Here is a 14492-nt window from a genome sequence, read left to right on the forward strand (position 1 = left end):
TAAGGGACAAAGACAGGGGATAGATGACAGGAAAGGGGGGGAAGGGAACAAGGGAAAGGGAGCAGGGTATTTTCCCTGAGGAACAAAGGAGACAGAGGAGAAAGAGACATGGTCCATAGGAAAATGGTAGTTTAAAAGATAAAAGGGGAAACTCAGTGTTAGGATGAGGTGTTTAATTTTAATTGGCATTGTTAAAAGGGGGCTTTTGATTGCTGGACTTCAATACTTTGATAGGGGCACCTTGGTGGCCAAATAAGGGAAGAGACCTTGGTGGCTAGCTTTAGGAATGTAATCTCCTGTTCTTAAACAAGGCAGAGAGAATGGGAAAGAGAGGCAAAGTCTGCCAGAGCTCTCTTACCATGTCCTTTGTGTTAGCTGTGACCCTTCTAACTTCTAACTGTTCTCCTTAAGGCCAATTTTAAAAACTAACCTCTCAATGACTCCTTTCTCGGAAGATGCAGGAAAACAAAACAAAACAACTCTCATAAACTGAAAAGCTACATAGATGACGTTTAACTTTATACTTATGTGAATCTGCACTCATAATGTCCAGGCCACTTGGACGGCTGGGAATGAATCCAAATTATTACCAACCGGTACGGGAATCTCTGTGAAGTTCAAAGCTTCCACATACACCGCAGCATGGAGTTTCCATTCCTGGCCAATTGCTGTTTCAAAACAACTCACAAGAGCAAAAAGTACCAGAGGCAGCCCTCTCTGCCGCCCAGAAAAACGGACTCTGTGTATACACGTACACAGAGACAAAAGCAGGATACACACAGGAGCGGCTCATTCTTGGGCACAAACACCACTCGGGAGGTTCCGCGTCCTCGGCAGGCCCCGCCCCGCATCTTGCCACGCCCACCAGGAGTCTTAGCCTCGCCCCGAGGCTTGTCTCGCTCCTCCCACCCAGAGCTCTTGCCTCTCCATCGCCCTCTAAGTTGGAGGTTTTGGCCGGTAGGTTCAGTCTCGGTGGACTCTTCCTCTCGCCGGAACCGGGAAATTAAGTGCAATTTAATGACGCTCCTAAAACAGTTCTTTTAAGAAGCCGCCGAGAACGTCGCTAAGTCCGGCCCGTGGTCCCGCCCACAAACGACCCCTATGCTCGGGTGCCCCGCCTTCAATAGGCCCCGCCCCTCGCGTCGTGACACCCAGAGACCCCGCCTCCTACATCACGATGCCCGGAGGCCCCACCCCCTTAGGTCTCCTCCCGGTAAGGGGCGGGGTCGCGACTGCGCGCTCGCTCGCCTGCAAGGGCGCGCGCGGCCGCCGTTGGCCGTTAGCGCGGCTTGGGTGGTTGTCTTGGAGAACCAAGATGGCGGCGACGACGGCCGCGGTGGTGGCGGAGGAGGACACGGAGCTGCGGGACCTGCTGGTGCAGACGCTGGAGAACAGCGGCGTCCTGAACCGCATCAAGGTGCGGCGGGAGGGAGGCCGGGCTTCAGTCTGGCGGGGGCGGGGCAGGCAAGCCGGCCGGGCCGCGCGGCTTGCTCGGGCGCGGGAGGCTGCTGGCGCGGGGCGGCTGGCGCGGGGCGCGCAGGCCGTGGGGCCTGGGCCCGAGACCGTGGGCCGGGGGCGTGGAGCGCCGAGCCGCCCGTGACCTCCCCGCGCCGGTCCGGCGGCCGGCGCCCTCGCGCCTGGCCCTGTCATTTAGACGGTGGGGAAACTGACGTGAATAATTCTGTGTACGCGTGTGTTGTGTGTGTTTCTCTCTTCAAGGCTGAACTCAGAGCGGCTGTGTTTTTAGCACTGGAAGAACAAGAAAAAGTAGAGGTAAGAGGTTTACCCCAGACCAGACCTTGATAGGACCGTACTTCCTAACGCCTAATTGCTAATTGATTCAAAGCTGTTTTGAAATATATTTTAATGACCGACTGGGGATAGAACGGCTAAGGATTTTACTTCTTTACCTCTGATCAGGTTCTTTATCATTTTGCATGTTAGAGGGGCCTTAAAGTGCCGCGGTAATTCTGACAGGCTATAGCTAGATCTCAGTCATAGGCGCTGCTTGAAACCGTTTCAATGAGCTATCAGTTAAAAATCTGACCATTCAATTACTTAAAAGCATCTCCGAACTTATCCTCAAAAAAAAAAAAAAAAAAAAAGCAGTAAAACCTGTGTGTTTAAACGGGAGCTTGACTTTTCTGTTTACCGCAAGTTCCAGCAACCGTCCTGAATCTTTAGTCTTTAACTTCCTCAGCCTCTTGCTTGTCTCTGCATCATCTTTACTGTTGGCTCGATCCCATCGTCCACCCCTCACAAGCCCATATTTCTTTGCTTTCTAGTTACACAGTAGTGATAATTTGAACCAGCAAACAATCTCCTTCTACTGTTTCTGCTTACGCGTTGTCAAAGAAAACTCACCTAACTCTGTGACCCCCTGAAGCTGGAGTAGGAGGTACTAACTTGAGGGAGGCCCTTAGTGCTCCCATCTGGTCACCTTCACTTCAGCTTCCTCACCTGTCCCTTCGCACCTGTGTCCGTGTGTCTGACCCCAGCTGCTGTCCTCAGTCTGTCAGTCCAGGGGAGGCCACCTGTGTCCGTGTGTCTGACCCCAGCTGCTGTCTTCATCTGTAGTTCAGGGGAGGCCACCTGTGTCCGTGTGTCTGACCCCAGCTGCTGTCCTCAGTCTGTCAGTCCAGGGGAGGCCACCTGTGTCCGTGTGTCTGACCCCAGCTGCTGTCCTCAGTCTGTCAGTCCAGGGGAGGCCACCTGTGTCCGTGTGTCTGACCCCAGCTGCTGTCTTCATCTGTAGTTCAGGGGAGGCCACCTGTGTCCGTGTGTCTGACCCCAGCTGCTGTCCTCAGTCTGTCAGTCCAGGGGAGGCCACCTGTGTCTGTGTGTCTGACCCCAGCTGCTGTCCTCAGTCTGTCAGTCCAGGGGAGGTCACCTGTGTCTGTGTGTCTGACCCCAGCTGTCATGTTTTAGGAGAAAAGATTCTGTCTTTCTAAATTCAATTGGTCTGGTTTCGTCTTCATGTATTCTCATCTCCTTAGTCAGTCACTATGTCTTTGCCATCTTTTCTCCTGGCTCTTTTGAGCATAAGAATGTCACATTGCTCTTTAAATAGTTTTCTTTTACTCGTTTTTTTCCCTATTTCTTTGACCACCAAGTTTTGAAAGAATATATCTCATGTTTTTTAAACACCATTAAAATGTAAATATACTACCATTATACCTGAGAAATCACTCTTGCTATAGTCAAAAAGACTCCTCCTGCCGCGTAAACTTTAGTTCTCTCCTGTTACCTGATCATTGCAGCATCTGACATTAATTCCTCTTCCTTTTTTTGAACTCTTTTGAATTTGGGATCCTTTTTTTTATTCTATTTTTCTTTTGCCCACTCCTCGGATTCTTTAGCAAGATCTCTGCGCAGCCCATTTCAGTGTTGACGTCCTGTCTCTCAGTCCTCGGCTGCGCAGCACCCATGGTGACCTTGACTCCGCTAGTAACTTTCTCCTCCCCTCCTGAGATGCAGACCTGTATGCCAGATTGCCTAGGAGACCGACATCCCTGTTCTCCAGGCTCCTGGCAGTGTCTGAGGGATGGGATGCTCTGCCGCCTGCCTTCCTTGGGCTGAGTTACAGTACAGCTTTTCCAGAGTGGTCCTTCCTGCTCTTCGCTCTGTGCCCTTCATCATTGCTCTCCAGTCGTCTTCATTGTTGTAGAACATATCTGATCTTGTTTTTCCATTTTCTTTGACCAGTTGAGTTCAGTAAGTATCATGAATTCTCTAAACCGTGGACTTCTGTAGTTTTTATTTTAATGTGGCTTTCATTTTAATGGGGTATAATTGTTCCTGTAAACTCACACTTTAAAATGTCAGATATGATAAACATTTACAGGATGTGAAGTGCATAGCCAAGAAAGAGAATAGAGCTACAATCCTTTAAATTTTATTTGCCTTCCTCAACCTCATAACCATGTTCAAAGCCACACTAATGGGACCATGTAGAACGACTTATGTACTTTTTTGTCTGGGATCTTTTATTCAGCATAATGCAGTACTGTATGTTATTACTCCATTTAATACTGATTCAGGAATTGAAGGTCATTCCGTTAGTCACTGAGTGGATACTCATAATTTGTGTAGCCTTCTACCCTTTGACACCATCTTTGGGTTGTTTTTTTTTTTTTGCTTGTAGATGCGGCTGCTATGAACGGTCATGTCCAGGTCTTTTCTGGGGCCTGGGGTTATCTTGAGAAAATACCCGAGAATAGAGTGACTAGCCACATGCTGAGGAGAATGTTAACCTTAAAAACAACCCTCTAAACTGTTTTTCAAAGTATCGGTGCCCTTTTTTTTCCCATCAGCAAGATGTGAGGCTCCTTAAGGAAGCCCATCATGCCTACATTAGCCTTGCTCTGAACAGTCACCACAGGCTCGCTTAATTTGTAAGAAATGTTTTTACTACATTTGTTCAGATCTGTAATTAAAAAAAAAAAAAACTAAGTTGGCCTATGACCACACAAAGTCATCTCATTTACTACTGATTAATTTGAATTTACAAATGTATATGTTGCAAGTGGTAGATATATAAGATGATACATTTTTAATTTATCATATTGAAATATAGAGTTAAAGTTATACCACAGAAATATTTGTAGACAAACGATTTCAAAAGCAGTTATGTTGGAGGCTGGCGGTATATAGTCAAGGGTAGAGTGCTTGCCTGTCTTGTGCAAGTTCTTGAATCTAATCTCCAGCAATATGAAAAATGGTTTAAAAGCTTGGAAATAACTGTCTGCATGTACGGTTTGGTTTTATTGACTTGAAAAGTTATTAAATAGCATAAAGCAAATATTACCATAAGTACAGTTGTGGAATGGATCTCTTAAACCATGATTTCTGTGAATGGCAATGTATAGATTCTTGTTGCCAAAATAACTAAGCACAGCTGTTGGCACTCAGCCTGGCCTCCTCTCCACTCTCAAGGGTGGACTTTCCACTTCTCGTTTGCTTACTAGCTAATAGGAAACTTTCGCTATGGGGAAAAGAGAGCTTCATTGGATGCTTAAAAGTTATTGTAGGGTAAACATAGAACACTTAAAATATTTCTTTCATTTTTTTTTAACAGAACAAAACTCCTTTGGTCAATGAGAGCTTGAAAAAGTTTTTAAATACAAAAGACGGTAAGATGTTATTGTTGTGTTTACCTGCCTCTGAGTTTTAAAATTCTGCCGACATTTGGAAGAAAAATAGTCTCCCTCTGTGACCCATGCCGGCCTCTAACCCTCAGTGAGCTTCCTGCCCGAGGCTGACTTTACGTAGGAATATACCACCTTGTCTGACTTAGTATATAGAGAGTGAAACACTGAAATCTACTTTTCAAATACTGCATTGCCCTAAAGTTGCAGATTGATGATCCTAAACGGGAGAAAAAAACAAAACAAAACTGGGAAGATCAGGATTTTTGTACTTCAGTGAATTATTCAGAGAAGAAATGCGTGACTGTAGAGAACTTAGAAACTTCAACCTTCCCATGGAATGCTTCAGGCCACAGTGACAACTGAGAGTCCTTCAGGCTTTGTTCACAAGTCTTTCTCTTGGTCTCCACAGGTCGTTTAGTGGCCAGTCTTGTGGCAGAATTTCTTCAGTTTTTTAATCTTGACTTCACCTTGGCTGTTTTCCATCCTGAAACTAGCACAGTAAGAAAAGTGATTTTACATCTGTCCTGTGAAATCTCTGCGGAGGGAATACTAAGTTGAAAGTCAGTGGGTCTCACACTTCACGGTTGCTTACATTTAGGTTATTTTTTTGTGTTTGTTAGATTGTTTTATTGTTTTTCTAGAAGCCTTCTGAGTTGTTTGTGTAACTGAAGCTGCTAAGAAAGGAGTGCTCCTTTAGGGCTGGTTCTACTAAGATGCCCCCAGCAGCCGTCAGGAGCGGCCTTACACACGGGTGCTCTGTACAAATGGCCAAACTCTATTCGCTACACAGCCTCTTTGAATTTAGAGATGTCTTTAAGTTCCTAAAGTGCTCCCTTTCCCACCTGACTGCTTCCGCTGTATTTTCTGCACCTGAATCTTACTTCTTTTCTAGCTTCAAGGTCTTGAAGGTCGGGAGAACTTAGCCCGAGATTTAGGAATCATTGAAGCGGAAGGTACCGTGGGTGGACCCTTATTATTAGAAGTGATTAGACGCTGCCAACAGAAGGAGAAAGGACCTACCAGCGGGGAAGTAAGCAACTGCACTGCCCTTTCCCTGTCTAGCATAGTAACTGGCTACTTAAAGTCATGGAGATTAGTCCATGCATGATAAATTGACATTGCATGAAAAGAAGCTGCTCTTTAAAACAAACGTGCTGGGCTGAGATGGCACATACAGAGTTTAATGAACATTATAATATGCAGATACAGTTGTGTGCCTGTTTTGGCCAGACTAGAAACAAACCATCACTCCTCCCTGACCACTGTTGGCCTTGGCCGTGTTCCATCGCCTCTCCTGGCCTTGTTTGTAAAATGAGGCAGTGGGACATGGAGAGCACTGCCCTGAGAGTTGTTCATCTGTTGTTGACTCATTGGTCAGATTACTCATGTCACTGTCCCTGGGTGGGGTTTCATGGGTAATTGGATTGTTTTTGGTTGACATAAAATGAAACAGGCATGCTAATCCAAACAAGGAAGGAAAAATGGGCCTTTGAGGATCCCAGCCATGGTTAGTTGAGAAAGAAGGGGATGGGCCTCCAGGCGTCGTGATAAAAAGAGGGACTGGGCACCCACCCTGCAGATCGGGTGGCTGAGGGAAGAAAGTCCGTCAAGGTATTTGTAAAGAAATGTCAACATAGTGTTCTTAAATGCTCAAATAATAATGCGGTGTCATTGGCATAATCATGTTTTATTTTCAGTTCAAACTGATTTTTTTTAGGGTGCGTTGGATCTGTCCGATGGACATCCTCCTTCAAAGTCACCTGAAGGAAAAACAAGTGCCAACTCCACCCCAAGTAAGGTGAGTCTACGCTGGACAGAGAAGCGGGTGGGCGCTGTGGCAGACACCTAGGGCTCTGCTCATTCTTCTTACCTGTTACCTATAAATTTTTTTTTTTTTATAACAAATCATTTAAAGTTTCTTAAAGGTAATTCCCTCTTTTGATTAAGTAGGTTTTTTTTAAAGTTACTTCTTTTGTGTCATTGGTAATATTTTGCACTTTGTATATTAGAGAACATTGATATTTGGAATATTTTTATATTGCATTAGTAAGAAGACTTTCCCTACTTTGCATAAACTCTGATCTGGAGAGCATGAGGTCCAGAATATAAAAGGCTGTAGTTGAGTCTTGCAGGCTTTTAGATGACCAGATTTGGAATCATGGTGGTACTTAAATATTAAAGAACTATTTTTGGCAAGATTTATAGGAAAGTGTACTCTGGTTGTGTGTGTGTGTGTGTGTGTGTGCGCGCGCGTATCATGCACACATGGTATTAAACATAAGACCTGATTTCAGGAACGCTACATGAAGAAGAAAAACATTGAGTTGAACATTTGAATATGTTTAGTAGTAGTAGAAGATTGAATGAGAAAGTGATGGTGTCCCATGGCTGGTTAGAGGACATCCTGATGGGTTCTAGCTGGTCCTGTGAAATAATGGGTTGGGGCCTATCTTAGTCTATTCAAGCTGCTGTCATAAACACTCCTGACTGCTTATGAACAGCAGGCACTGAGTTCTCACAGAGTGAGGGACAGGGGCAGCTGTGGTGTTCAGTGTGGGCCCAGTTCCTGGTGCCTCTGTAGTGGGAGGGAGGGGAAGGGAGCGCAGGAAAGGCTTTAAGCCCATGCACAGGTGCTCCTTCTCTTGAGTTAATTACTCTCCAAGGGCCCCACTTAATACAATCATTACCTTAGGGACTGGGATTTCAACGTAATCAGGATTTTTGGAGGGTGGGTAGGCTAGTGCTGCAGTTCATCAGAGTTGAGCATTGCACTCTGACTCTTCCGTCGGGACAGAAAGACGGCGTGGAGTCCATCCAAATACAAGACTTCATGTGGCTTCAGGGTGGAGCATGAATTTTATAGATAAAACTTGTATCTTATATCAGGTGACCTTTGGAGCATGTGATTATACTGCTAAGTACTTTGTTGCTAAGTGTCTAGGCCGAGGACACTACTATTTATGACTTGTTATTTGATAATTTGTTCCTTTTTAAGCTTTGAAAGCCAAAGAAATTTGATATTTCTAGCGAGCAGTTATTCTGCTAGTGTGGCTCCCTGAGATGGCCAGGCCTTTTCAGATAAGGAGCATTTAAAATGCTTTTCTTCTCTTGGTGCTAATGGAAGGCTGTAGCCCTGATGACAGAGCAGGTCATGAGTACATTTGACAGATTTCGTCAGATGATGAGGAAAAAGCCTGTGGAAAAATGTATTACATGAAAATGTCTGACGTTAGAAAAAACACATAGGGTCTGGAGGGATGACTCAGTGGTTAAGAGCACTGGCTGCTCTTCAGAGGACCCAGGTTCAATTCTCAGCACCCACATGGCAGCTCACAGCTGTCTATAACTCCAGTTCCCTGGGATCTGACACCCTCACACCAATGCACATACAATAAAATTAAATTATTAAAAAAGAAAGCAAACCATTAATACTTGAAGCATTGAGCTGCTTGGAAAATTTCACTTCCTCATAGATTATTTTTAGGAGTGGTATTGACATTCCGTATAAGGTATATCCTCAAGAGAAACCATAATAAAATCTGTTACTGCATGCTCTGTTCTAGCATTGTGATGATGACACTGTTTCCGTCTTAAGAAATGTTGCTGTAAATTCTTAGAGAAGAACAGTTTCATAGGCTACTGTGGGTGGCCTGTGTCTCCTGGGCTGGGGTAGTACAAGTCTGCCACCTTTCATTTCAGTGTAGTCCCCGCGTCATGAGCTAGGGTTGGAGTAGCCCCTTGTGACGTCCCTGAGATCCTTGCTAGCTGGTGGGGCCTGGGATCTGTTTACATCCTTGCTCTGTCACGTTAAGTCAGCCCCACTGTCTACCTAAGTTCTCCCAGCTCTCCTTGTTGAGTCCTCATCCACTTTGTGAGCCAGCAGGGTGAAAGTAAGCGTGAGGGACACTGGGAAGTTGTAGCTAAGGATTAGACTCAGCATTTAGGAACCAGCTTTGTGTGCTCCTGAGGAAGGTCAAGTCAAGCTAGACAAGCCCTTGGCAAGCTGCTTGGGATTCACTCCAGGCCAGTTTGCAAGGGAATTGAGTGCAGTGTGGAAGGAGCCAGGCTGCACACTCGGAAGGAAGCTGACCTGTTGGAAACATGCCTTCAAAAGCAGCCGGCTTTGGAGAGGAATGTGTTAGCTTGTCCGTTTACAGATACTGTCTAGTAGGAATCTTTATTAGTTTGCTAATGAGTTAGTTTATTTTTAAAGATTTATATTTTATGGTAAAATGTCATTTTATTCTCATGCTCAGATACCAAGGTATAAAGGACAAGGTAAGAAGAAGACAAGCGGGCAGAAGTCTGGTGACAAGGTAACATGCATGAGAGCAGAAGAGAAAAGCAGCCTGTGCGTAGACGGGCCTCCTGCCAGCCTGGGTTCTAAGCTTTCTTTTTAAACATTACTGTCGTGTTAACAGATGTGAGACCAGACCTAGTGGCACAGGCCTGTCTGAGCTCCTTGAGAGGGTGAAAGAGGACTGCACTTGAAGGCCAGCCCGGGCAGTTCAGTGTGACCATGTCTAAACCATCAGTGAATTAGGCGGGGAATAGAGTCGAGTGGTGGAGGCCGGGTTCAGTCCTCGGTAATGAACACAAGAAACAAGGTGCAAAAGAGTGTGGGAAAGCACACTGCATAAAACCAAAACAATCTCAGTTTCAGCTAGGTAAAAAGCGTGTATTGGAATGAGGCACAGTGATTTAATTTTCGTTCTGAGGTTCATCCATCCTGTGAGGAGTCTGATGCACAGACATTGTTCTAAGCTAAAAACTTCTAAAAGAAAGCCCTTTTCTATAAGATTTTTTCTGTTAACTAGCTTTTTAGTTGTAATAATTCCAAAGGCAAAACTCTTTCTATTCATTGTTCTTCATGCATTGTTCAATGAAAAGATGTTCCATTGTCCAGTAAGTACTTTTGGAACGTTTGCATAGTGAAAGTGACTCTGAACTCACAGTCTAACTGGAGAGGCGGGATACCTTGAGACTGTCTAAGGATATTAATTTTGGTTTGTGTTTTTAAGATGCATTGAATTGGTTTCTTTGAATATTTAAGTTCGATGCATGTTTTACAGTACTGAGTTTTTATAACCTTACTAGTTCTTAGGTCTTTAACTTAAAACATTTTGAGTAAATTAGTGTATAAAACCAGTGCATACTGAGAGGCGTGGTTTCCCTCTGTGTCGTGTGACATAGCTGTGGTGGGGCCAGACTTTAGCCTTCAAGTGCTTTCTAACTTGAGGGGAATTGAGAGTCTGGTGGGCTTGTTTCGTTATTGTGCTTCTTGAGTCCAGAATGTCTCTTCAGTCACTTGGAAATCCCTTTTCTTCTCTGACCTTATTTTTGAACTGCTTTTGTAATCAGTGTGGATCTCAGCATTGCCTTTTCCAGCCTTAGATAGCTAATCCCTTCACTCCCTTCCTCTGCCTTTTTGCTTTGCCCGCTGCATGTAGTAAGTTTTTAATTTCCAGAACATTCTTAATAGCATAATCAGGATACCTAGTTGCATGTAGTGGTTGGGGTTATGCCCACCAGAATGCCAGTGGCAGGTGAGTGCCATTTCCCAAATCATATGCAACTGCAGGAACCTCATCCGTGCTTTAATAGGCGCAAAGTGTGCATGCTGTGTGTGTGATTCAGGGGTCTTGAGCTAAAGCAAGAAAGACCAGGGTACTGTTTCCCATTGAGCTCTGGAACTCTGAGGCAGGCTGTGGGCAGCTGTTCATTCAGAGCCCAAAGCCCTTGTTAATACTGGGAGTACACTTCTGAATTATCCATATGTAATCGCAGTGTGACCATGTACTTCTGTAATCTCAGCACTCTGGAGACAGAAGCAGATGATTGCTTCAAGTCTGTGGCCAGGGCTACAGTACTGAATCCTGTCTGAAGAAATAAACAGCAGATATTTAAATATATGTGTGCTTGTGTACATGCATGTGTAAGTATAACTGATGCATGTAAGGTTTTCAAGTAATAACTTCAGTAAAAAGGTTTTGTTTTTGTTTTAAACAATAGAATGGATAGATTCAGAATGCAGAGAGAGTAAAAATTAAATGAGGAATTCTTTAGTGAATTAGATTTTTTTGCATTTAACTATATTATGTGTATTTGTATAGTTGAACATGTACCACAGTACATATGAAGTCAGAGAACAACTTGAGTGAGCCCTTCTTCCATCATGTGGGTCCTGAGGATAGAGCTTGGGAGCAGGCTAGGGGCAGGTGCTTGCTTGCTGAGACACTCACTGGCCAAAAAGGAGCAAGCCTTATAGCCATCTACTCACAGTTTCAAAGCAGCGCCTGTGATTATATCTTTGTATTACCATTTTGTTTGACAAACAGTTGTCAGTTGTCTGAGAAATTAATATTAGGAAACTCTACTCCTAAGACTAGTTGGACAACATAAACTGGACTCAATGCAGGCTGTTGCAGGAGGAGGAAACTCAGTTAAATGGGAAGGGAGGAGAGGGGGTTGAATATGTTCAAAATACATTATATGAAATTCTCAAAAGAATTAATAAAAATGATTATTAATATAATAAATGTAAAAACCAGAACAGCTAGGTGTAGTGGTGTGTGCCTGTTTCTTAGCACTTGAAAGTAAAGGTAGGAGAATTGATAGTTCAAAGCCAGTCTAGGCTGATGTGGTGAGTTCTACGTCAGCCTGGACTACAGAGTGAGACCCTGTCTCAGAGACTCAGCAGGAAGTAATTATAACAGACTTTGCAGAAGCTCTGCTTGTTGGGTCTTTACAGTTTGACTGGGAAAGCAAACCAAGATGGTTTTGTTTACTTTCTGACCACGCTGGGGGTGGGGTAGAACTTTAAGGCCTCAGGTTTGCTGTGCAGTCCCTTTCCTGCTGAAGCACCTCCAGTTCTAGAGTGCAGTGCTTTGTGTCTGGGCACTAATGTTGTATGAGAAGCTGTCCTCACTAGGTTCCAGGATAATGCAGATGAGGCACTTTCAAGTCTTAATGATACATTTCATAAGTAGTTTGTTACTTTTCAGAATTCTTAAATAAATTCAACTTTGTGTTGACTTTGAACATTGGTCACAATCACATTGTATATGTCTTTCAGGCTAGGTTTGTTTGTGTCTGGCTACCCCCTCAGGATTTTCTATACTGAGTGTGGCTCTTTCTCCTCAGTCATTCCCCAGCATGATGCTGGGTGAATGGTAGATAGAGAGTTGGAAACTGGCACTGGACTTAACCTTTTCACACTGGTCCTCCTATGAGTCTGTGAGCTGCTAGGGACGAGAGGGCTGAGGGAACAAGGTTGAGACACCTGTGCAGGGGCCAGCCTTTCTGTCTTGTAGCTCCAGAAGCCCATGGTTCTGCTGAATGTAAGACTTAAATAGCTCTTGGTGGGAAGAATGTTTCTCCAGGAACACTTGAGTGCTGTTGACTATTTTACTCTTTTGACTTTTGGGGGGACCCGCCACCCACCTTCCAAAGAAGTCACACATGAAGTCTTATTGTTTGTTATAAAGGCCTGGCCTTAGCTTGGCTTATTTCTTACCAACTTTTCTTAAATTATCCCATCTGCCTTTTGCTTCTGGGCCTTTTCCTTTTCTTACTCTGTGACCGCTGGCCGGCCCCTTCTTTCGCATTCCTTGATCTCTCTTGCACCTTCTTCTATTTATTCTCTCTGCCTCCCAACCCCACCTAGCCTATTCTTTCTCCTCCCTTGGTATTGGCTGTTCAACTCTTTATTAGACCATCAGGTGTTTTAGACAAGCAGAGTAACTCTGCTTCACAGAGTTAGACAAATGCAGCAGAAAAGACTGCAGCACATCTGTGCATCATTAAATGTTCCACAGCATAGACCAATGTAACACATCTTAAAATAATATTCTATAACACTGAGGTGTTTAAAGATTTAAAGATTTTGTTGTGAGCTTCTAGAGTTCTACAGTCTTTAGGGGAACAAATTAAACCTTATAAGAACAGTGCCCATTTTAATAGTAATAAATTTTTTTCAATACTTTGTTAGTAAATATTAGAAGTCCTAAAAGTAAACTTCCTAAGTCAGTCATGAATCCAAAGCTGCCTTTGGCAGAGTGGAAGAAGTGGCAGAGGGTGAGAGAGGCCAGGTGTGGAAAAGGAATATTGCAGGTAAATATTCGAGGTGTTGGCAAAGCTGGAATAGTTTGTCTCCTTAGGAACAGTGCACATTAAGCTTTCATTTTGGAAACAAATTATATTACCCTTTTCCCCTCAGTACTAAGAATTGAGGCCTTTGTGCTGGCCAAGTCCTCTTACCTTTGAGCCACACCTAAGCCCTTTTTTAAGTTCCTAAAGACATTGTAGTAAGGGCTGGAGAGATGGCTCAGTGGTTAAGAGCACTGCCTGCTCTTCCAAAGGTCCTGAGTTCAATTCCCAGCAACCATATGGTAGCTCACAACCATCTGTTATGAGATCTGGTGCCCTCTTCTGGCCTGCAAGTATGCATGCAGACAGAACACTGTATACCTAATATACTTAATAAATATATGAAAAAAAAGACATTGTAGCAATAATTCTATTTTTGGCTACTAGACAGTATTTTCCATTGTGAAACCTTTTTATGAATTTCATTTTCTATTTTTTAAATTAATTTTTTAAATGATTGAATTTTTGATGATGTGTTTTACTGGAAAAATTAATCTATACTAAATTTTGAAAAATCTTTTTATCATAATTTACCATACAGCTCCATCAAAGGGAATGGCTGATGCAGTGCTGTTCAGTAAGTCTTTCCATTTTTATAAAATGACGAAGGCTAAGTGTTGTATTATAGACATCTGTGACTTTCCTCAGCTTCTGTACCAGAGTATATGCTGGGAGCTTGAAACATGGCACCTGTTCCCCAGTCTTCAGGCAGGGCAGAAGGAAAGGCATCTCTCTTGGCTTCTGTTGGTGTTAGGCAAGCCTGGGAGATGGTCTTTCCGTATCCCTCTGGCAGTCTGCTCTGTGTCTGTCGACGCCCTCCTGGGTGGTGTAGGAGCTGATTTTGAGCACCATTGCAGAGCCGGCTGTTTTTCACTTCATAGATAAACTATATGTTTAGAATAAAGTAAATATTCTATTATTTTAAAAATACATTATGTCATACCATAATGTTCTCCATGAAACGTATAGAACTGGACCTTGCATTACTAGTAAAAATGCCACTGAAGCCAGCCAGCCAGCAATAATGGACAAGCACTAGTCCCCAAGCTCTTCAGGGTCCTGTAGTCTGTGTGTACTTGAGCTGGTGATGTGAGCTCCAGGAGGACAGCCTGTGGTCACTGACCTGCCTGAGATGTTGCTTTGTGTTTGTCTCACTCTGCCTTGGCCCTGTTAAATTTTCTCAGCAAGTTGTGA

The 14492-nt window shown here is 43.9% G+C and overlaps 1 protein-coding gene across 4 annotated transcripts in view; it reads left to right on the forward strand.

Annotated features, from left to right (window-relative positions):
• The first annotated feature begins 1258 nt into the window (after window positions 1-1258).
• Cep43 (centrosomal protein 43) overlaps window positions 1259-14492 on the forward strand; it is a 28923-nt gene continuing 15689 nt past the window's right edge. For 2 of the 4 annotated variants that reach the window (XM_038339724.2, XM_038339723.2), the window contains exons 1-7: window positions 1259-1417; window positions 1720-1773; window positions 5078-5132; window positions 5560-5648; window positions 6043-6180; window positions 6868-6948; window positions 9407-9466. In XM_038339724.2, coding sequence (XP_038195652.1) covers window positions 1316-1417; window positions 1720-1773; window positions 5078-5132; window positions 5560-5648; window positions 6043-6180; window positions 6868-6948; window positions 9407-9466 — 579 coding nt within the window. In that variant the 5' untranslated portion in view covers window positions 1259-1315. The remainder of the gene's footprint in view (window positions 1418-1719; window positions 1774-5077; window positions 5133-5559; window positions 5649-6042; window positions 6181-6867; window positions 6949-9406; window positions 9467-14492) is intronic. The other 2 variants (XM_038339725.2, XM_038339726.2) reach the window with 1 other exon arrangement.

This window comes from Arvicola amphibius, chromosome 8, assembly GCF_903992535.2.
Source record: "Arvicola amphibius chromosome 8, mArvAmp1.2, whole genome shotgun sequence".
Taxonomy (NCBI): domain Eukaryota; kingdom Metazoa; phylum Chordata; class Mammalia; order Rodentia; family Cricetidae; genus Arvicola; species Arvicola amphibius.